At 41.1% G+C, this 23,877-nt stretch overlaps 1 protein-coding gene across 1 annotated transcript in view; it reads right to left on the reverse strand.

Annotated features, from left to right (window-relative positions):
* Positions 1 to 7,194: 7,194 nt before the first annotated feature.
* The window catches only part of ACER2 (alkaline ceramidase 2), a 21,538-nt gene continuing 4,855 nt past the window's right edge, over positions 7,195 to 23,877 (reverse strand). The window contains exons 2-6 of the mRNA XM_087926570.1: positions 23,745 to 23,859; positions 21,004 to 21,145; positions 14,205 to 14,342; positions 12,552 to 12,689; positions 7,195 to 11,017 (exon numbers count right to left, since the gene is read on the reverse strand). Of these exons, the coding sequence (XP_087782696.1) occupies positions 10,831 to 11,017; positions 12,552 to 12,689; positions 14,205 to 14,342; positions 21,004 to 21,145; positions 23,745 to 23,859 (720 nt within the window). The 3' untranslated portion in view covers positions 7,195 to 10,830. The remainder of the gene's footprint in view (positions 11,018 to 12,551; positions 12,690 to 14,204; positions 14,343 to 21,003; positions 21,146 to 23,744; positions 23,860 to 23,877) is intronic.

Raw genomic sequence — 23,877 nt, forward strand, 5'->3', positions numbered from 1 at the left:
GGGAAATTCTCAGTCATCCAAGTCATGGTTGCCCCAACAGTGCTTTTTTTTTTTTTTTTCAAGAGACAAGTGGACTTTCTGGTTTTTCTTTGAAGGCGCTTCACACTTCCCATTCAAGAAGGTTCTTCGGAGCTGAAGAAGCTTCTTGGATGAGAAATGAAGTATCTTCAAAGAAAAACCAGGAAGTCTACTTGTCTCTTGGGAAAAAAAGCACCTTTGGGACAAGGATATATCATGTACCCCAAGCCTATGTTGCAAAGTCCAATGTCTGCAAAACCTACAAGCCCACTGCAGATTCAGAAGGAACATTAAACACCAAGTTCATATTCATGTGGCACAGACAATTGGGTCAAACCATCATGAGTCAAGTGAATCATGCACTTTTTATTTATTTCCTAGCCATGTGCTTTTCGCTTTGGCATTCTGGGCCGATAGCAGCACTTGACCTGACTTAGTGTTCACCAGATGTGTTGAAACAGCTGTTCTGCACTGCCTGTGGATGTAATCATGTTATTTGTGACTAACGCTAATATAATTTTTAAAACCTTATTTTATTTAGAAAACCTTGGGTGAGCCTTGAAACGCTGGATTTCGTCTGTTCTTTTCACTAAAATATATTTAATACTCCATTTTCTGCTGCTTTTTAATAAGGCTGGATTGACTGGGGTGGCCAAACATGGCAGACTGTGTCATTTTGATGCAGAAATATTAAAAGTTTCTCTGCGTACCCCTAAATTTCTCAGAAGTGCCTTAGTCTTTGGAAAGGACTTCTCCACCTATTGGTTTCAAATATGGGGAACATAGCATGACAATTAACTCCATTAATACTCTGAAAAAAGAATGATAGCCAAACTACTCACGTAAACGCTTCAAATATTTTCAAAGTTCCTTGCTTAGGCAGGAATCTTTATCCTCACTGCAACAATTTTGTCCGTACATATGGTTACAAACAAGGTTTCTGCTAAAGAATGCTCAAAATATACACAGTCCTCACTTTGCGACAGTTAGGACCTGTGACACTAAGTGGCCCAGTCACCAAGTGAAACGTCAGATGTCCATGATGGGCTTACAATCTCACTTCTGCCGCTGTTGTGAAGCAAATCACTACAAATTCTTAAGCGAGACATCACATGACTGTGATTTTATTGCCTGCTGCTTCTCCCATTGATTCTACAAGTCGGAAGCCAGAATGTGAAATGTGCAAATAAACAATTATGTCACCACGGGACACCGCAGGATAAGTGGATAAGTACCTGTCAGTTGCAAAGTACCCAAATGTCAAACGCTTGAGCATAGATGGGACTCTGACAGTCCTAAGTGTAAGAACTGGTCGTAAAATTAATTTTTCAGTGCCTTCATAGCAATAGCACTTAGACTTGTATACCGCTTCACAGTGTTTTTACAGCCCTCTTTAAGCGGTTTAAAATCTGGCTCCTCATTTTACCCACCTCAGAAGGATGGAAGGCTGAGTCAACCTTGAGCCTGGTGAGATTTGAACTGCCAAATTGCAGGCAGTCAGCAGAAGTAGCGTGCATTACTGCACGCTAATCACTGCACCACCGTGGCTTCATAACTTTGCATAGTCATTAAACAGTATTTACATTTGGGAGTCTTCCCTACAGGCCTGCTTTGTTCATAGACTGTCCTGGGGTGTCCACGATATTGAATTCCATTTTCCACCATGTCCTCACAGCCCGCAGCCGGATTCATCGCGTGCTGGCCATGCCCACGCCCGATTCAGGGGGGAAAAGTGGGGGGAAATTGGGGGGAAAAGTCACAATATGTCACAGGATGACATGACGACTTGAGTTTGACATCCCTGCCCTAAAGCAAGAGGCAGAGGGAGTTTGTCCAACAGGAAATGTTTATTTTAAAAAGAAATAAACATTTAAATAAAGAAATCATTTAAAAATAAACCAAATTTTCAAGGGGATGGGGTAGATAATATCAAATCTCACAGGCTGAGGATGTTACCTGGTTGGTAATGAAACATCAGCAAGGAAACAGCCAAGCTCAGAGAGCACCAGGGACCCCATCTGACTCCTTCGTCCAAGCCTTTCTAATATCCATCTTGGATCTTTCCAGTCTGTTCAGCTGAGTTCGGTGCCCTTCTACCAAGGACCCATTTCTCCAGGCCAGCACAAAGGGAGAAAATTAGAAAGGCAGATACTTTGCAGTTCCCTCCCACACTTAGAAATGTAGAACTCAAGAAACCCGCATGCCAACGCTGAAACAAAAGCTAGTTGTGTAGCTGAGGAACAAAATAACAGAGCCGGGAAGGGAGCTTTGAGGTCTTCTAGTCCAACCCCCTGCTCTGGCAGGAAACCAAGTTTCCTTTCCAGGTGTCAGGCAGGAAACCAAGTAAACTTGAACATGGGAATTTTTTTTAAATAAGAATGAAGAATGAAGTCAAATCATTAGCTATAAAATAGGCCTTGTTTTTAATATGAAAAGGAGCACTGGAAGGCCACCACAGGAAACGTTCTAAGTAAAATTCAGTGTCAAGCTAAACTAGCTGCTTACTATCCACTTGTGTCTGAGTGCATGTTCAAAGTAAATTGCAGAGACGGTGCTTGGAGAGAAGCCATCTGGGCCACCTGGTTGGATGTTGATAGGCAGGCCAGCTTGACTCCCTTGATCTTCGTTGGTTGCCTCCCTGGCTTTCGTAGGAGACAGAGACAACCAAAAGCCATCTTCTTTTAGAAGAAAGAGATCGTTGCTTTGTCCCTTGTGCCGTTAGTTTCTGCTGTTTCAGGAACTAGCCAGCAAATCAGAACTGATCTAGTGAGCAAGCCCATCTCCCCTAATGACTGTTGGCAGAATGAAAGGCTGTCTAGTTTGCATCAATTGTGCGATTGCATAAATGGGATTACACGGGAGAGGATTTGTTGGGAAACAAAAGCTACATTCCATTTATTCAGGCCTTTCAGCATGGGGTGATTTAGATATGCTTTAGGGGGCATGTCGGCCCATTCCAGAACTAGGAATTTGTTAGACAGCTACATTATCTGTGAGTGACAGGTGCCAACTATGGAACGAACCTCTTTATCTCGCTAATATTAGTTACCCCTTTTGGCTAAATAGCACTAGGACCTCTGTGCAATATCTTATAATGCAGAACGCTTGTCTCCTCCGGTGTTATTTTACTCACGTGTAAATGTTATGCTAATATAATGTTATGGTAATATAGATCAGAGCAATGTCCTTAGTGAAGGCAATGTATGCAGTGGCGGGATTCAACCAGTTTGGTGAGTGCGCGCGCGCTGCATTTGAAAATAGCAAGAAAACTTACCTTTTACTGCAGCCCCAGTGAGTAAAAACAGCTGAGGTGTCGCAATCCGCACCCAGGCCAATCAGCTGGGCTACAAAGGAAATATAGGACAGGATAGCACAGGGGTGGGTGGGTGCGACTAAACTATCGTTGGAACTACCGGTTTGCCCAAACTGGTCTGTACTGGCTGAATCCCACCCCTGAGTGTACGTCCTCCTAAATCAGAGATGCTATTTCCCAAGTACATAGATATGGGATTGCAGGTTTTTTTTAAAAGGATTAAATGCTCACATATTATATTCATTGTCATAACTTCACTGAAAGAAAAATGGACCAGTCAGATCTACCTTCCTTCAGAAAGGATTGGCTTGCTCTTTTCAGCTCTTCCTGCAAAGTGCATTTCATTTACTAACTCCATAAAAATCTATTCTAAAATAGGACAATAAAAAGGCTGGAACTGCCTTTAGATATCTTTGGCTGTCGTCCAACCATCAAAGCTGATGCAAGTTACATTACTTTCAGCCATTTATGGAAGGGCAATGACATCATTTTGCAAATAATGTTAAATCAGGGCAGAAAAATCAGCTTCTTCTATACAAAAATCAGTTCACTCATTATGCCATTTACCATTACAGTAAATAGGATGTGGATTTCACATGCTAAAAAAAAAAAAAAGGCTAGTCAGCCATTAGCTTCAGCCATTAGCTTCAGTATTAGATAGTGTTAGGGTTTGGAGAAGCTCTGAAACTCCGTAAAGCAGGGGTATCCAATTCGCATCGTCACGGCGGAGTCATGTGACATATCACAACTTTTCCCTCCTTTGCTAAACCAGGCGTGGGTGTGGCCGGCGCGTGACACATCCGGCCTGTGGGCCGCAAGTTTGACAGCCCTGGCATAAAGTATCAGAACAAAGCTATATTTAAGCAAGAATACACGCACGCAGAGTGTCACAAGTTCTGAGTAGTGTGAATTGCTTCCTCATTTGCCCTCATTGTCCTCTTCAGATCGACCCCTCCCTGTAGTTGAAATTTCAGGAGGAGGAGGAGGGGCGAAAGAGAATGGGCAAGGGAGGCAGAAGGAAGCAGAAACTCTTCCCAAGAAATTTGCTTGGAGAACTAGCCCCCCCCTTTTTTTTAGCATGTGAAATGCTAAATGTATAGGTACAAATGTGAAATGTACCTTTATAAGTATATAGGACTGTTTATTGTGCTGCTTCAGCTACTCCTTAAATTGCATTCCTGACCGCTGAAAAGCTTAAATTTAGCTCAACACTACCCTCTTGTGGAACTAAGGGCTTCCTTCCCACACAAAGGTCGGAAGGGAACTGTAAACAGCAAATGTAGCATTTTGGGGGGGGTCATCTGAATGCTAACATGTGTGCGGCACTCTTTCACGGGCCACCAAAAAAACCCACCCGTCCCACCGAAAGCTTATTTTGTAAAGAGGACAAATGAGGTAATATGATCCAGAACAGTCATTGTGGGTAAAGGCAGGAAAGTACAGGTAGTCCTTGACCTACAACAGTTTCATTTAGTGACCTTTTGGGGTTACGACGGCACTGAAAAAAGTGACTTGTGACCATTGCAGCATCCCTAGGATCATGGGATTTACATTCAGGTGCTTGACAACTGACTCATATTTATGACGGTGGCAGGGGCCATGTTTGGCGACCTTCTAACCAGCGAAGTCCATGGGGAAGCCAGATTCACTTAACAACCGTGTTACTAACTTAACAACTGCTGTGATTCACTTAAAAAACATGGCAAGAAAAGCCGTAAAATGGGGGAGAAAACTCACTTAAATTTCTCACATAGCAACATAAATTTTGGGCTCAATTGTGATCATAAGTCATAAGACTACATGTATCACAAAGAACAGGGGTGTCAAACTCGATTTCATTGTACAAACGAAGCCATAGGTGTCCTAAGCACGTGCTTAGTGTGCTTAATTAAAACACCACTGACTGGTGGGAGCACAAAACAAAGTAATAGAAAAGGAAGACGTTAAAGTGCCCGGGGACTTTAGAATTTAAATAAACAAGCATCTACCACATAAACACCCAAATTTAACAATTGTCAATAAGAAAGACAAAAAAAAAATCTAGAGTGGCTGTTGAAATACCTGAAGATAACAGAAGAGAAAGAACTGGAGAATATCATGAAGTATAAAAACCTGCCAATAGAATGACTGTGGCAAATAAAGCAAAGGTAATACCAGTGCTAATATGTACCTAATATGTCCCAAAACACCTGAAGCACCATTTGATTAGTATTGATGAAATCATCCTTGGTCAAATGCAAAAGTCAGCTTCACTCGTACCAGTTTATCCCCTCTCCCTGTGAGGTAACCTTTAACCTTATAACAAACAAACAAACAAATAAATATCTTACTTATCCCAAATTTTTGAGAAGGATTCCGTAAGTGGACAAAAAATGCCACATCCAGTCTAAACGTTTAGCTGTGTGACCAATCATAACAATTTCTTAAATTTAGATGCTACTCGATTCCTATGACTCTGGACGGTTTACAAATACAAAATCATTTAAAAACAAGAGAAAAAATAGCATGGATAAGTAAGATGAGATTTGGTAAACTTTGGGGATGTAAGACATGCGGGGGGGGACTTTAAACAGGGCTGTATTCCACATGCTGAAAATTCTGTGCCCAGTCAATAAGTTTCAGGATGATAATTATATTATCCAATCAGCCCTCTCTGACTCTAGGCAATTCTGGGGGCCATGTCTTTCCACATCTTCTGATCCTGCACTACTTGAGTTATTCTAACATTAAAAATGCAAATAATACCAACAGATACCCTCCTGAACAGACCCTCAATATTGATAGCAAGAACATACATTTAAGTAATATAAAAATGGGGATGAAATCCAACTGCGGACTCAACATTAAGTGTGATTGTAATAGAAATCTGCCTGCCTTTCCCTCTGCCAGTTTCAAACATTCTTAACCACCAGGCTGTGTTGAGCAAGAGGAACAAATGTCTACTACCAGAACTGAAGAAGCTTCTTGGATGAGAAGCGAAATGTCTTCAAAGAAAAACAAAAAGTCCAGTTGCCTTTTGGAAAAGCACCTTTGGGATAACCATGATCTGGATGATGGAGATTTTCCATAGACAAACAAAATTCTACCTGAGCAAAAATCTATTTACACAAAATTAGATTTTATCCTGATTGCTTTTAATTAGGAAATTTTTCAAACCAAAGCACACACTTAATTCATATTAAATTTGATTTAATTCAGTAGGATGCACTTTTGAGTATGCAATTAAAAAGACAAAGCCGCTTGGGTTTTTTTTTGTATCCAAACAAAACTGAAGAGATTTCTAGCCTAAAAATTGCTTTCCCTTTAAAGAGCTTCTACACATGCTAACCCTGCCTCCCTTGTATTTTAAGGAATCCTTCAAAGTTCCATATCCCGTAAAAAAAATCACAAGTTATTACTCACCCTACATATAATGTATTTATAATTTATTGCAATCACTGTTCCAAAACATATCCAATTTTAATCCAGTTTTAATGAAATATGTTTTATCATCCATTTAGTAACCCTGCCTGTTTTCTCTAAATACGGGTGTGAACGCTGCCAAAATACCATATGTCTACCATGAGAGCATCAACTACCATTTGCCTTATATCAGGCAACAGCCATGAGAGATGAAAACAGGAATTGCATGTATATCCAGTTCTCCACATCTGTGGTTCCCAGAGGTGTGCAAAATTATGCATTGAGATTCAGGAAGAAAATATTAAAATATCTATTGTGTTTATTTTTATCCAAAAATAGGAAATTAATCTATTCTATAAGTATACAAACTATATCAAGAGTCTATGTTTTATAATGTACATATTGATACAAAGTACACGGAAATCATTTATAAATCAATAAACAAACATATATTGGGAAGGCATGATCAAAAATGTTTTATTGATAAGGGTACAGAATAAAACAAGTTTGTGGAGACCCCTTTTTTAGATTATCGCTTATATGTCAAACTCACTTTTAAGAAAGATGTTCCAAAGGAAGTATTTTTTTACAGTACAACAATGAAGTCACTTGTTCATCAACAGAAAACCAAGTGGATTTTGCATAAAAACTTACTGAATTTCAAAATACCATCAAGATACCAAACTTGATACCTTAATCAAGTGGTTACAACCCAGAGAAAATTTGTCACCATTATGTATAAAATAAAGAAGCACAGCACAGATGCTTTCAGACTCATTGTTATTATATACCTGAGAATGATCGGATCTCCTAACCTTTAAAAAAAAAAAGAGAAAAAAAGCAGCCATGTGAAAATGTGTTCCCAGCATAATATATGTCACCACAGAATGTGCTATACATAAAAGTATTTAAGAGAAAGAAATAACTGCACAGTTGCAAGTAAAGTCAAGAAAATTCACATTTCTCACCCCCCCCAGATGTTAAATACTTTTTTGTTGGTATAATTGAACATCTGGATACTAGAATTACTCTAATTAAACAGTGCCCACGATTACTTGTTTACTAGAAAAATCATCTCCATACTCCCCCCCCACAAAATGAGACACATACAAAGAAGAAATTTTATATTTCATAAATGTTCACTTTTGTTTTTTTCAGATTATCTGTACAGCCTTGTGCAGTTCTTCAAACAGGCCAACTTCATGTTAAATATATGTAGATGATTACCAGAAGTTGTAATTTTTTTTGATGTTGCTGATACAAGACAGAAACCATCAAAGAAAATACTTAAATAATTATATGAGACTGTCTAATCCTAAAAGCAATATTTCCAAAACTCAAAAGCTTGTGTCCCAAATTGCTGAAGTAATTTGATAAGAAGTATTACTGATTCTATTTTTATTTTCTGGTAACACTATAAACAAATATTTCAAGATTCAAAGCTTGATAGGAATAGCAATTGAGAATTGCAAACTAAGGGAAAAATAGGTACCTTTTTAAATAAAAAAAAATAAATAAATAAAGATATCTGTGGCCTTTCATCACGCATTTTACAATATCCAGAACGCTACAAATTTTGCTGCCGGTTCAATGATGTACACCTTCCAATTTTTAGCAGAAAGATTTCCCTAATTGTTGGTTTGTTTTGTTTTTAAAAAGGGTGGGGGGGGAATCATCCTTTAACCTGCTCTTCCACCAATCTCCATCCCATTCTTAGCTCTGTCAACTGCATTTTTCCGAGTCCTCCCAATAAACCTGAAACACCTAGAAACAAAATGGGGGTGAACTCCTGGCAATCATTTAGGAATACCAACAACTTGCTAACAAAACCTCTTGCCTATCCTCCCTATAACAACCTAAAGGCCTCAAATAGCTGCCTCAAATCACTCAGAAGTCAGATCTTGTTCCAACTCAAGGCAACCCAAAATTGTATGGGATTAAGGTCTGTGCTGGTCATCAGCTGGCAAGAGATGGAGGAACTGGCAAAATACAACTGTATCATTGCTGTGCTGCTGACTTCATCTGCATTCATTTTGCCAACGGTTGGCCAATGAAACGTGCCTCAAGCCCTCGGGGAAAACTTCTCTTGATAATCGCTAAGGTAGACTGTCCCAACTTTGAAAAATACAGATGCATCTTCCATTCTTCAACCGCAGGAACCAAACTCTGTAGCTCAAAGGGGGAGCACTGAATTGCCTTGTTCTAAAATGGGGGACCAGGCCATGCTGACAGAGCCTTGAGGCACTCACTCACAAACAGGCATGGGGCTAGGCCAGTCCAGAGCTTCCCCACAGTGATAAAGCTGTCTCAGTCAACTCCCTTTGGAAAAGTTCCACACAGCCAGTGGCTCCCAACTGGGAAAGATGGCCCCATTTATTTAATGCTCCATGCAACATTTCTGGCACTGCATCAAGGAACTGAGCAGTCACTGCCAAAGGAACAAAACGTCCAGTTTAAATTCCACAATCAAACACAGATATTTTTACCCAGCTTGGTCCATCAGCAACTGTGAAACTCTGATTGCAAGAAATGTTTTTCTTTTCTTGTTTACAACTATATCTTGGCTTTGTATCCAGGGATAGAAATGCATGTTTTTGTTTTTGCGTATGCTAGAAAAAAAGCAACAACTTATTCGTAGCCTGTATTTTCTTTTTCCGCCCAAACTACTAAGCCGTGGCTGATTATTTATCCGACATCTCGTCTTATACCAGCCCACATCTTAAATTTAAAGCATTTAAAATACAAAAGAGAGGATTCTTTCAAAAGCAACGTTAAAAGCTCCAAATTCATAGGACTGACTGCAGGATCATCTATAGGGTCAGTCAAAAAAATAAATAAATAAATAATGAGATAATTGAAGCCCCCTTTTTTTCCTCTTGCATCACAAAAAAAGGGGGGGCAGGGCTAAACTTTTAACCACATGGCCATGAGCACCATTTTGATTTCACAGACTCACTAACAGATATTTTAACAAATGTTCAAATATTTCAGAATCTGGGAAACACCCCAACTCATGCACAATTTAAGAAGCTTTCAAACACCTGCAGAAGCCAAAGCCCTATTTTTTCGCTGCCCTGGACATTTAGTGATATCTGCTTAAAAATGAAAGTAAACAATAGTTTATGCTCTCTACATAAACTATCTCCTAAAAGTGTGTCATGGATACAACAGGCAAAAAAACAAAAAGAAAAACCAAACCCAGACGGATAATTCAACTCAAACCTTTCCAAGTTCATTTGTTTGCTTGCAAAGAACATGGAATTAAAATAGAGATTAAGAGATTATCTGTTTGGTTGTTGTTGTTTTTTGGCAGAAATTGGGTAGATTGCTGAATTGCTCTCCTTCAGAGAACTCGGCTGAAATATTACTTAACTGCCTGGAGACCAAGTAAAGCCTCACAACCAGTCATTTCAAAGACATTTTTTTTTCCTTCACTGACATTTCTCCCACATCTTGCAGTAAACCAGTCTCCAAAGAGTGAACTATTATATACGGATTGAAAAAACAACCACCACTGTCATTTGTTTATCATATTTTGATGGATTAAGAAGAGAGCCAGCTTCTTAAGGATTGTACTCCTTTTAAACTGACCGCGGAGTTTAAAGGGATTTCATTTGCTCAATTAATGTGTAAATATACACCGGCAGCAGAGGAGGGAACAGCTGCAAAGCAATTCTATTAAATCCTTAATACACAAATCCGGTGATTATTTCCCAACCAGAACACAGCCAACAACACACCTGCAGAGACAGACACCCTTGCTTATTGTGGCAGGGTAAGATGCCACCCAGTTCCTTGCCCACCGAGAGCGTGACAGGCAGTCAAAGCAGAAGAGAAATAACTTTACTTTTTGGAGGGGATGGGGAGGTGCACTTGTGGAAATACAGGCTTTCTGCTTTCCGTGCGTCCTCGTTGGACGGATTCAGGCATTTCTTAGGCCCCTCAGAACAAACTTTTTTTTGAGATTCTGCTCTGACCCCCCTCATCAGGTGTCCTTTGCTTCTGCAAGGACCTCCCTCTTGGGCAATCTTCCCGCAAGAGATTCAGGCCTTTTGGAGAAACCGCAGTTAAAGAGGACAGGACGCTTCCGTGGCCTTTCAAGTGATCTTGAGGGGAGACTTCTTGTGAGCACAGAGGAGAGTGACGTAGGGCACCCCGATGAATGCCCACTTCTCACTGGGCCAGAACTTGATGACGGGGCCTTGTTCGGGGATCTCAGAGACAGCATCAAAATAGGCAAAGCAGACGCAGCCCAGGTAAGCTGCAATACAGATGAGGATGTGCCTGAAAGAGAGAGAAGCAGAAGGGCTACGGTTTGCTTCGATTTCAGGTCTTAAAACATAGAATTATTCCAGTTGGAAGGGACCTCGGAGGTCTTCTAGTCCAACCCTGACAGAGCTAGAGCCGGAAACCCTATTATCATTTTAGACAAATGGTTGTCCAGTCTTGGGTTGGTTTTTTGTTTTGTTTTTTGAAGCCTTCAGTGATGGAGCTACCCCCAACTTTTGAAGGCAAAAGCTGTTCCACTGGTTGATTGCTCTCACCATTAGGAAATTTCTTAGTTCTAGGTTGCCTCTTTCCTTGGTTAGTTTCCATCCATTCGTTATTTCTTGTCTTTTGGTGCTTTGGAAATGTTTGACCTCCCTCATGTTTGTGGGAACCCCCTACAAATTTTGGAAGAATGCTATCAAGTCCCCCCAGTCCTTCTTTTCATTAGACTAGAGACATGCCTAATTCTATCCCCCTAATCGCTTTTGCTGGTCCTCTCTGCATTGTTTCACAAGGAGAGGCAACGCTTGAGGTCAGTGGAAGTAGTAAACTTACACACTTTTGCAGGGAAGAGAAACTACGGAGCTTCCTCAAGAAATGGGAGAGCTTTTGTAAAAGTTTTTATTTTTATACTACTCACACAGCAACCCAGAAAACGTTCGGTAGCTGCTCTGCCATCTGTTGCACTCTGGAAACAGGGTGTAAAACAGACTGTGTGCGTTGTGTCAAAGCAAGCTTGGATCCCAGGGCTCAACTCGAGGATGTTAACACATTTATATGTGCATCGGCAATTTTTTTCACCTCTGGAAAGAAGGCAAATTAACTTCCTTTCTCAGAGATGCTTAGTTGACAGTTTGCAATTATGAATCAGCCGATTTTCTGAGTACCGAGTCTCTGATTTATGGGAAATAGGGTTCAAATCAGGATTTAAAGCAGAAATGGAGGTAATCCTTGGTTTGTGGGCCACTTGGAACCCCTGGACTATTTTTAATAATGATTGTAGCTGGGGAATCATGTTTTAAAACAGAGGTGTCCAATCTTGACAACTCTGAGACTTGTGGACTTTAACTCCCAGAGTTCCTCAGTCAGCATAGCTAGTTGGGGAATTCTGGGAGTTGAAGTCAACAGATGTTAAAGTTGTCAAGGTTGGACATTCCTGCTTTAAACTTTAGAACAGACTTCCAGCATTGTCCTCTCAATATTCCACCCCTAGCTACAGCATCCCTGCAAAATCTCAGAAAAATCTTTGCCCCTCATGTAATCCCTCTGTTCTCTTGTGTCATTGTTCAGCCTATTGTAATTTGTAGCACTTCCACCCAAAAATATCAGCCTCTAGTTATGGAAGGAGGCCCAGCAATTTCCTTTTTGGAAATCTTAAAACACCATGATATGCTACTGTCAGAACACAAATGAAGGAGCAGAAATATATTTTTCTGCCAGAATTTATTTTGTTAATGCTGTCTAACTTGATTGATTCATGGAACAAACTAATCACCAAAAACACCTTACGCAAGATCTGTTTTTAATAAAGAATAAATCTAGGACTTACCATACGCAGTGTAAATAAGGAAATTTTAAAGATGACCAAATCTCGCAAAATACTTTGTCACTAATCCAACAAAATAGTGCCAACATCCACCATAGGCCAGAAAACAATCCCAGCTTATATACTCGGACATTGTCACACCTAGAAGGAAAAGTGATAACTGATACACTATTGGCAATAGTGTAAATGAATAAAACAGAAGTTTTAAATCAAGCCAAGTCAACCTAGATTATAAATCAAAATACAGTTTTTGGTTAAATCTGTTGAATTACTGAATGACACAAATGAAATATCAACAGTAGGAATGTCTACAGGTTAGGAACCAAAAAATCAAAATGAACTGATCAAAGCTCTACCCAAAAAGCCAACAGCTATGTAGCCACTACCTTTTGGGACCATAGCTAATCAGAAGCATGCAAGCAACCAAATTTCAATTGTAAGAGATGTCATAGCATTTGATCTTACTGGACTTGAATTCTTCTAGCTAAAACGGTAAAGTGTTTTGCTTCCTTTTGAACCTATCACTTAGGGCTGTCAAACTCACAGCCTGTGGGCTGGATGTATCACGCTCTGGCCAGGCTCACCCCCGGTTTAGCGAAGGGGAGAAAAGTCGTAATACGTCATATGACACTGCCGTGACGACGAGTTTGACATCCCTGACCTAAGGCTATTTATTACTGCAATAACACGTGGGAGGAAGATGATTTTTGCTTACTGAGAAGGAAATCTAACATCTATCAGATATCTTCCATCAATTCAATTTTGTACATAGATGGTTTATATTAATTGCATATGTGCGTTCTTTACATCGGGGTCCCCAAACCTCCGGTCCACGGACTGGCACCGGGCCATGGCATGCTAGCAACTGGGCTGTGCAAACAAGAGAAGCCCCATCTATGGGATGCAGGCAGCATGCGAAACCACGCCTCCTCTGGCCCTCAGAAAAAAACTCTCTTCACGGAACTGATCCCTGGTACCCCAAAGGTTGGGGGGGGGCGCTGCTTTTCACGGCACCACTTCACTGGTCCATAACTTACAATTTTGATAATTTTTTTTGAACATTTACCAGAGATGGTTTGAATTTTGATTTGATGTCCCGTGCTGTGGCATCTAGTCCATGTTCTGTACTTAGGGCAATTTTATGTTTCGTATTTAACGTCAGAGTTTCTAAAGCCTCAAAACGGAGCTCAGACCACCATGTTGCACTAGAGGTACTAACTTCATCTTAAGTTATGTATTAAGCAAGTTATTGGGGGGGGAGGAAGAGAGTAAGAGTATTTCTCCCAGGACCATACCAGCCCTGAAAAAGCCAAATGACAACTTTCAACCAGAAATGGGATGAGGTTGTGCTGCAATGCACCAGCATTGGAGAGCCTGTGTGGTCTAGTGGTTAAAGTACCAGGCTAGAAAGTGGCAGACTGTCAGTTCTAGTCCTGCCTTGGCCATGGGTGACCTTGGGCCAGCTCCTCCTGCTCAGCCCAACTCCCTTCACAAGGTTGTGGTTGGGTGAAACCGAGGAGGAGGAAGGCGTGTGGGATATTTTTGCCACCTTGAGTTATTTCTAAAAATAATAAAGGCGGAGGTGGGGTGGGGGGAATCTAAATAAATGAATTAAACACAATTTATCTGCCTCGCTTCAGCCAGTCTGGTACATACCTTTTAAGTTCTGCAATAAGCAGGGCGCTGCAGGGAAGACCTAATGTCATCAAGGAGATGTTATTGATGGCGGGCTTAACAAAGGCGAGGCATGTAGTGACTCCAGAAAGAATGCCCACTGCAGCTTTGAACCGGCCTCTGCAAAACATATGTATTTTTGAACAGTGTCAATCTGGGATGAGATAAAGGTGTCAAAAACTATTTGCTCAGTATAATTGATGCTTCAGTCGTTCAAGAGAAGAAAAACAGACACAGGTTTTGCAAACCCAAATGCCTTTGTTTTAAGGCACTACGTAGAATCTGGAGGACCACATACTTTACTTACTTAGAACATGGGTTTTGTTTTCAAAAATGTAGAAGTGCTGTAGTCCGTGACTTACGGCTGGGAAATTTGGTCGTGAGTTGTTGCACTCACCACATGATCAGACTTGATTTTATATCCATTTTTACAACGGCTGGTAAGTGAATCAGGCAGATTGAATCCAGCTTATCCAATGTTAGAAAATGGCAAAAAAAAAAAAAGAAGAGTCACAAAACATAACAGGGTCACCCAAACCCTTTTGCACTACTCAGGTGACCCTGAGGATACAGATAAACCTCCAGGTGACCTAAAGAATACAAATGACCAGCTGACTGCAAAGAATATAAATCTTTCCATTCCCTGCTATCCTGTCAGAGCTGAAGAAACTGCTTGGATGAGAAGTGAAACATATTCAAAAGAAAAAAGAAGAAAGTCCAATTGTCTCCTGAAAAAGCACCTTTGCGTCAACCATGACCTGGATAGCTGGGAATCTCCATCAGAGACTTTTAACCAGTCATAAAAGTGTCAGTTTTCACGTGCCCAAAACGCAACTGAGCAGGGAGCAGGAAGTGCAGCACTTGTAACTTTGAGAACAAAGATCATAGGCCCATTATAATTTTGAAAGGTCATTAAGCAATTGATCACAAGTCAAAGATCGCCTGTAATAAAATGAGGGAACATGATTCCAGGCTGACGAATCGCTTTACTCGTTCTGCCTGCTCCTGTCTACATCATGTTGTCCCATATCTATCTGCAATCTAAGTTGCACAAGGCTTTGTACACTCTAGTAAGCACCCTGAATTGTGTTGAAGAAAGCAAAAGGCAAAGTGAGTTGTTTGGTCATTTCCAAAGTAGTTCTAGTCCTCATCACACTCATCACTGCACAACTTTCTGTGCCAAGTACAATTTTGGCACTGACTTTATGGGTGGCCCCATGAAGATAATTCTGAGGATATGAGTGCATGAACCTCTGATGCTAGGTAGCAAGTTGTGGATTGCCTGTATGCGGTGAAGCTACAAGATGAAGCAAAACAATGAACTTGATTTAGGAAATCAGAACATATCAACAGCTCTCCCTTTAAATGATATCCATGATGCTGTTCATACTCCAAAGTGCTAAATTTTGTTCTAAGTGGCAAAAGGTAAACTTATAATTGGTCCTCTGGGAATTACAGCAGAACTGGTAGAAGAGTTTATGGATTAGCACCCGATTCTTACTGCACAGGAGGCTGTAAACAGAACCGGCACCCTACTGCCTATTTCAACTGCTTATTTGTGAGACAGTAGCAAAATGTTATTGTTCCTTTGAAAAGAAGTATATGAAATTACACTAACAGAGACAGTGGAAATGATTGTCTGGTGAACAAGAAAAAACGGCATGTTTGCTGGGGGAAAATAACATAATCAGAGTTGGAAGGGACCTTGTAGGTCATCTAGTCCAACTCCCCAATCTCTTCTTGAAAGTCTCAAGTGATGGCGCTCCCACAACTTCCGAGGGCAAGCTGTTCCATTGGTTGATTGTTCTCACTGTCAGAAAGTTTCTCCCTATTTCCAGGTTAAATCTCTCCTTGTTTAGTTTCCATCCATTATTCCTTGTCTGGACTACAGGTGCCTTGGAAAATAGCTCGATCCTTTCCTCTCTGTGGCAGCCCCTCAAATATTGGAAGACTGCTATCATGTCTCCCCTGGTCCCTCTCTTCACTAGACTAGCCAAGCCCAGTTCCTGCAACCATTCTTCATATGCCTTAGTCTCCAGTCCCCTAATCATCCTGGTTGCTCTTCTCTGTAATTTTTCTAGAGTCTCAACATCTTTTTTATAATGTGGTGGACAAAACTGGATGCAAGGATGCAAGGATAATATTGCATTATGTGTATACAAAAAGAAAAATCATTACAAAAACTGTAGTCACAGAGCACAGACTATAGATAATATTCAAAGAGAAAATGCAGAACAATTTTGGAACTCAAAAATAATTGCTTTAGAAGTGAAAGACACGGAGAAACATAAGAGGCTGCCGCAGAGGGATTAGAACTAAAAACAAAAGTAACAATATAACTCTGGATGAAACTGAAGAGAGAGAGAGCTTAAAGGGATATTTTATAGATTTTTTAATGGGAATTACAGGGAACTGGTTTGGTGTAGTGGTTTATGGCAGGGTCTCCAACCTTAGCAACTTTAAGACTTGTGGACTTCAACTCCCAGAATTCCTCAGCCAGCAAAGCTGAGGAATTCTGGCAGTTGAAGTCCACAAGTCTTAAAGTTGCTAAGGTTGGAGACCCCTGGTTTAAGGCATCATCTAAAAAACGGGAAATTTTGAGTTTTAGTCCTGCCATGGGCACCAAGCCAGCTGAGAGACCTTGGACCAGTTGCTCTCTCTGCCCTCAGCAGGCAATGAGAGTCAAGACTGCAGAGAATTAAAACAAACACTGGGTTATTGCGCCCACCCATGATGAAAATCAGGTAATAAAAGCTGTGTGAACATTGATATTTTGGAAGCAGGAAAAACTGACGTCCTGGAGAGAAGGAAGGAAGAAAAAAAAAGGCAGTATACAATGTTGAAACAAGCCTCAGGAAATACAGGTATGACCACAATTGAACCCGACATTTCTGTTGCTAAATGAGGCAGTTGTTAAGTGAGCTTTGCCTCATTTTACGGCCTTTCTTGCCACAATTGTTAAGTGAATCGCTGTCGCTAAGCTGATTGTTAAGCAAATCCAGAAACACTCAAAAGGCGACCCCTTGACACTGGACACTTCAAAGGTCATAAATATGAGTCAATTGCCAAGGGTCTGAATTTTGATCGTGTGACCGTGGGGATGCGGTTGTGTGAAAAATGGTGATACGTCACTTTTTTTCAGTGCCCTTGTTAAGTTCGAACGATCACTAAACGAACAGTTGTTAAGCCGAGGATTACCTGTAAAGCAAAAAACCCTGAGGTTGGTCTGACTTCCGTTAGCTGTGAAAGAGGGGATGGTTTTAGATAGACCTGAATTAGAAAAGCACTTCCAAAGCAGATTTTGGCAGCAAGGCCAAAGCAGGATCTAGCAGCGGGGATGAAGGAGAAGTGCAAAAGTGCAATGCATCCCCCCATATCATAACCAGAGGATTTTTAGCAAGGCTGAACCGCCCACCATCGTAAAATCCTCCGTAAAACACCTTGCACTCTTGCCCTTTTATTTGCTGAATGGGACTTCTGCGGCTGTGCTTGGCTCAGCCTGTCTTCCTGGCCATCGACGGGGGCAGCGTTTGCTCAGTGGCAGATCCAGTATCTCAAGCCGCTCCTACCATCGCAACAATAATCCTCAATCAAATGTCAGCCACAACACTCACACCGGTTAGGGCTCAACCACAATGGTACCCCAGAGTGACAGTAATGCCGAAGCACAGAAATGTTGTGGACCACCGAAAGGATGGAGACTTCTCCACCAAAGATCTACATTCCCAGACGTGTGTGTGTGTGTGTGTGTGTGTGTGTGTGTGTGTGTACGTACGTACTATGTGTGTCTGTCCATCCATCCATCCATCCAGCCTGGAAATAAGGAGAAATTTTCTGACAGTGACAGAACAATCAACCAGTGGAACAGCTTGCCCTCGGAAGTTATGGGAGGTTCATCACTGGAAGCTTTCAAAAGAGATTGTACTGCCATCTGTCAAAAATGGGGTAGGGTCTCTGTTTGAGCAGGGGGTTGGAGTAGATGACTTGCAAAATCCCTACCAACTCTGTTTATCTGTATCCTATCTGTCTGTCTGTCTGCCTGCCTGCCTGCCTGCCTGCCTGCCTGTCTGTCTGTACATGCATATGCATATATATTTAATTACTGACTTTTGTTCAATAAATCACCAACCTAGAAACCGTCTCTGAAGGGCTGGCTATAAATCCCTAAAGTCAAGGGTAATTTCTCTAATCCAGATTGCCTGATGACAATGGGAGCTGTAGTTTAGTCGATGTAAAAGGTGCTACACTGAGGCAAGACTAAACTATTTTTCGTAATTTGTCACATGGCAAATAAATCCTTGGTGAATAATCGGCCATGTATTTATGAGAGACAGAACGAAAGAAAAAGATTACGTAATCGCAAATATGATATCTGCGCTCCTCTCGTCTTTGCTCTGGGGCTCAGAGCTACATGTTAATCTTATAATCTTCTGGGGAAGAGTTGCTGAGGGATTAGACCAACCATCTCTAACCCAATTCTCTCTCATGACCCCAGCAACCGCCAACAAACATGCCACGGGGAAAATCCTAAGCCTTTTTCGTAGCTTTTTCCCTTGTGTCAGTATTTTAGCCTGCTCGTATTCTTCTATATAACATTATGAGGAGCATCCTAAGTACAGGGGAATCGGTGGCAGCTATGATGTACAGTGTACAGTATTGAAGAATACAGGCAGAAAAACTAGATTTCAGGGAGACCAAATTCACCCAGAACGAACAGGTTTAGCCACATTATCCTATGGGAATGTAATTATATATTACTAAAACTCTCACTGTCATGACTTTTAACTGGGCAAACCAGGCAAATCCTAGGGCGCCAATTTTAAACCAAGATACCTCAAATGAGCTAACTTATAGTATGTGTCCAAAATCCAGACCCATGATTTTTGAGGGAGTGAAATTTGGGGAAGTTGTGGCTGTTTCAGAGCTAATGGCTGCTGCTGCACTGCTATGGTCACGTGAATTTCATTTTCAACATTTCGTGACAGTTTCCCAGCCAGTCCAGCAATCCCTTGCTCCTCCTCCACCCAGCAGTAGACACCTGACTTGGTGAAAGAGAAGGGAATAGGAAAGAATAGGGAAGGAAGAAAGGGAGGAGGAAGGGCCTTGTAGAGTTCCTGACCCATACTGACCCCCATGCAACATCCCCAACCTGCATGGCACATCTCTCATACTCTCAAGCATCCCCAGGCACCCTTCTCTACCCGCAACCTCCCCATGTGCCCTCCCTCATCTACAAGGCACCTCTCACACAGCCCTGTGACCCAGACCCTTCGTGACCTGTGCCACACTTTTGTATGCCCTACCTGATCAATGTGGCATCTCTTACACACACACACACTCTCTCTTCCTGAACTGAGCAGCACCTCTTGCACATTCCCATGCACTTCCTGACTCACAGCCTAGCGCACCACTTGCAGGAGGGAGGGAAAGGCAGAGGTAGGGAAAGGAAGGCGGTTTCTAATGCTGCCCAACAGTTTTCCACAAGGAAACTCAATAGGAAGTTGGAAGCGGCTCCCACTCCCACTCTTTTGCCCATCCATGGTCTTTTTGTTTCTCTGTTTAAGTAAGGAAATATATCTGAACCAATGACCCACTGAGACATGGATTTATTTTATTCATATCCCACATGTATTGTTTTTATAGGCATCTCAAAGCAGCGATCATACCTAATACTCCTTACTCCTCCTATTTTCCCTCCTCTTACAACAGCCCTGTGAGTTGGCTTGAGAGTGTGTGACTGATCCAAGATCACCTAGTCCCATGATGGCGAACCAATGGCACGCATGCCACAGGTGGCACGCAAAGCCATTTGTGCCAGCACGCGAGCTGCAGGCAAACTTACCTCACTGGGCATGAGCGTACCTCACAGCTGATTTTCGGCCTCCCAAAGGAGGCTTCTGTATGCTTTGCAGGCCGAAAACTAGACCTGTTTCATCACTTCCTATTTTTCCGAAAATACCAGAAGTGACGAAACAGGGCTAGTTTTCGGCCTGCAAAGCATACAGAAGCCTTCCTCAAGCCTTTGGGAGGCCGAAAAAGGCCTCAAACCAGCTGTGAGGCACAGTGCAGGTAAGGAGGCTGCGGGGGTGGGTGGGTATTACGCATGCATGTGTAGGGCGTGTGGAAGGCCATTACTTTCTGGGTGCTGGCACGCAAGTGCGATCATGCAAGGACACTTAAAATTTTTGGCACAGGAGCCAAAAAGTTTAGCCATCACTGACCTAGGCAGTTTTCATCCCTAAGGCAGGAAATCCATAATCTCCTGGTTTCTATTGATTAAGGAGTAGTGCCTTAATCACTAGACCAAACTAGTTTGTGTAGTTCTTCCTAACTGGGTGAATTCCATCAAGATAGTGCCCTTTAATTTTCCAGCCAATTTCAGGTTTCCTCTTTAATTCAACATGCAAGACAATCTTTAACATTTATCTTCTGCCTTTTTTTCCCATCAGTGTTATGAAGTAACACTACTTAAATACACTTTCCCTTATTTTAAATTTTGTGGATAAACTGGGAGACAAACCTGCTTCATCTTCTGCTTTGTCATTTGTCTACCACTGGCAGTAATAGAAAGACTGTAACATAGGGCAAGTTGGAGAAGCTGTAACTGAACTAAAATCCAATCGGCTTGCCTATATAAAGATAAACCTAAAACTAGCTTACAAAACATCCGTTCTAATTCCCTGCACAGAAAGAATCATCTTTCTGTGTTCCTTCTTTCAAGAAAACAGTCATGATATTAAGGCACAAAAACCTGAACACCATGCTTTCCAGAGATATTTACCTGTCATTCCTAAACATTTTGGGTAGATACCTTCTGGGGAACCACATAGCCAAAGCACACATCAGAACCCAAAGTATAGCAAGTTCATCGAGCATCTGACCCAGGAAGCTAAGCGTAGCATGGAAGTAGACAGATCCAATCCCTAGAGAGAGAGAGTAAATGATTATTATTCTATTACTAAGACATGATCAAATTATTATTTTCCAACGATTGTCCGAAAAATTAAACTTTTATGCATTAAACATACAAGATGAAAAGCCAAGTTATAAAAAAAAAGCAACATTCACCCTCCAAAATCAACATTAATTTTAATGCACTTGTCCACCAAATCTTCCATTTTGTGAAGATTTTGCTTAACCAGCCGGTCTTATAGAAATATTTAATTTGAGGTTCTTAAAAGCAATGAAGCAGGGAAAATCTTACATGGTCCTTTGGTCTACAGTGGAGTAGTGGGTGATTTTTCCCATATTTTTACTTAGATTTTTATGCTGCTTTTTTTATAGACTGTATTTGGTCAACTCAAAGTGGTGAACATACTTAATACTTCAATAGAAGATAATATTTGTAACTCGGGGTTGAAATGAGGGGCTCTTGGTGCTCTCTGAAATTGTTTTCTTGCAGATGCTTCATTACCAAACTAGGTAATATCATCAGTGGGGTTTGCTCTCTTTTTATACACCAGTATTCTCAGTATATTGGTGGAGATGTTCTTGGTGGTTTCTTGATTAAGCTCACATTTACTGTTTGTTTGTCGGAGTTGGTACTTCCTTGTTTGGGGTTTTGTTCACTTCTTGATTATTGCTCTACTGTTAATCTTGGTGTTAATCTCTGCTCATCTGGGTGTTGATTAATGATCTTTGGAGTTTTCTTTTTGATCTTTTTCCTTTTTTTGGCTTTATGATTGCCTCTTTTGAATGGTATGTAGATGTTGTTTATGTCTATGTGCCTGTTGATGGCTGGTTTGTCTCAGTGCCAAGCTTCCAGAAATTCTCTAGCGTTTTTTTAGAAGTGGCTTGGTTTATGATGCTCTGTTTCCACTTAATACTTCTGCCTCCTCTTTTCCCCACAAGAATCCTGGGAGGTAGTAAGACTGATTCAGTTCCCCAGCTGGCATGTGTACCTAAAGAAGGCCTAGAATTCAAGTCTATAGTTTGCAGGAAGGTACCTTCACCACTATTCCAAAACATTCTCCCCATTCACTGCGATTTCATACAGGGAAGAGCACCAGTTATATATTTGGGACTTCAATTCACTTCAGCTCTAGGCACTTTGAACAATGATACAGGAATGTGGAATTTTTAGTTCAAAGTATCTGGACACCAAATTATCTACCTAACTCAAGACAGTGCCAAGAGGATGTTCTATAATAGATAAATTGCTAGTTGTGTGGCTTTCTTAATAGAATGGTATTTAAATTACACTTTTATGTGATGACCAGGAAGATAACCAGGTACAGTCCGTTGGAAGAACGCCAACCAAGATAAACCTTCTTTAAGAATAAAACACTAATTTGTCTCCAGCATCTGTTAGCACGCAGGTCCAATCTCTTATGCAAATCTCACACCTGCAACACATGAAGAGGATCAAGGCCCCCTCCTCCTGAGTAGACCACGTTTTACCCTGATACTCTCCTTCCTGCATGCCCTAGGATGGGGATGGTCCTGGGTCCTCCTCTGACTGCTCAGGCAGCCTCTGCCCTTCCCCAGCCTCCTCCACCACCTCTGGAGCCACACTTCCACTCCCTGTTGGCTGTTCCTCCTGTTCCTCTGGGTCAGTCTCCACCAGGGGCATGACATTTTTATGATAGTATTTGTTTAGGAGACGCCCAGAGTTGGTTATCCGATGAATGGCTATTTAAATATTTTAAATAAATAAAAAGAAAATAATATTGTGCAATCCAATTCCTAGTCAAGGAAAAGAAAGAGAGTTCAATCATGCTTATCCAAAATAATCAAAAAAGATTAAACAATTTGATTTGGATTGTTCTGTGTGTTTGAATTTTAACTGCTGGGTATCTTCAGATTCTTATGGGAACAGAACTTGTGGACAAAAAGAAGTGACAACATAACTTAGCAGAAACTGGATTGCTACATCAGTAGTAATAGCCAAAGGAACCAACGCAATAAGATGAATATATTAGCAATTATAATACATGATATGTTAAAGGGGTCATGATGGTATCAATTTGCAATACTGTTCTTCGGTTTGAGTACATATTTTGCTTCTGAATTACACATGGTCCTCGACTTATAACGCATTCAGTTACAACAGCACTGCAAAAATGTGCCTTATTACCTTTTTTCACACTTATGACTTTGGCAGCATTCCCCAATGTCATGTGATCAGAATTTGGACAGTTGGCAATTGGCACGTATTTATGACAGTTGTGGTGTCTGAAGTCATGTGATCCCCTTTTGCAACCTTCTGACAAGCAAAGTCCGTGGGGAAGCCAGATTCACTTAACAATCACGTTACTAACTTCATTGCAGTGATTCACTTAACAACTGTGGCAAGAAAGGTCACCAAATGGGGAAAAACTCATTTAACTGTCTTACTTAGCAACTGGAATTTTGGACTCCATTGTAGTTGTAAGTCAAGGGCCCACCTGTAGTTATATGCTTAAACACCCACTCAATTGAGGCCTCTTTTAATTTCATGATACCGTAGTACATTATTTAAAATGATGAATTTTAAACTCCTAATTTTCATGTCACGTCCCATAAAAACTCAGAATACCTTACCTACAACCACTAGCAAGGTCCATATTAAATAGATTCCACTGTTGAAGCAGGTTGCATATTGTCGGAATAAGCACATACATATAGGGGGCAGGACAAAAAACAAGACGTTGCTTATCTAGAGAGAAAAATAGAA

The sequence above is a fragment of the Pseudonaja textilis genome, chromosome 2 (assembly GCF_049901715.1).
Source record: "Pseudonaja textilis isolate UNSWEBS1 chromosome 2, rPseTex1.2, whole genome shotgun sequence".
In the NCBI taxonomy this organism is placed as follows: domain Eukaryota; kingdom Metazoa; phylum Chordata; class Lepidosauria; order Squamata; family Elapidae; genus Pseudonaja; species Pseudonaja textilis.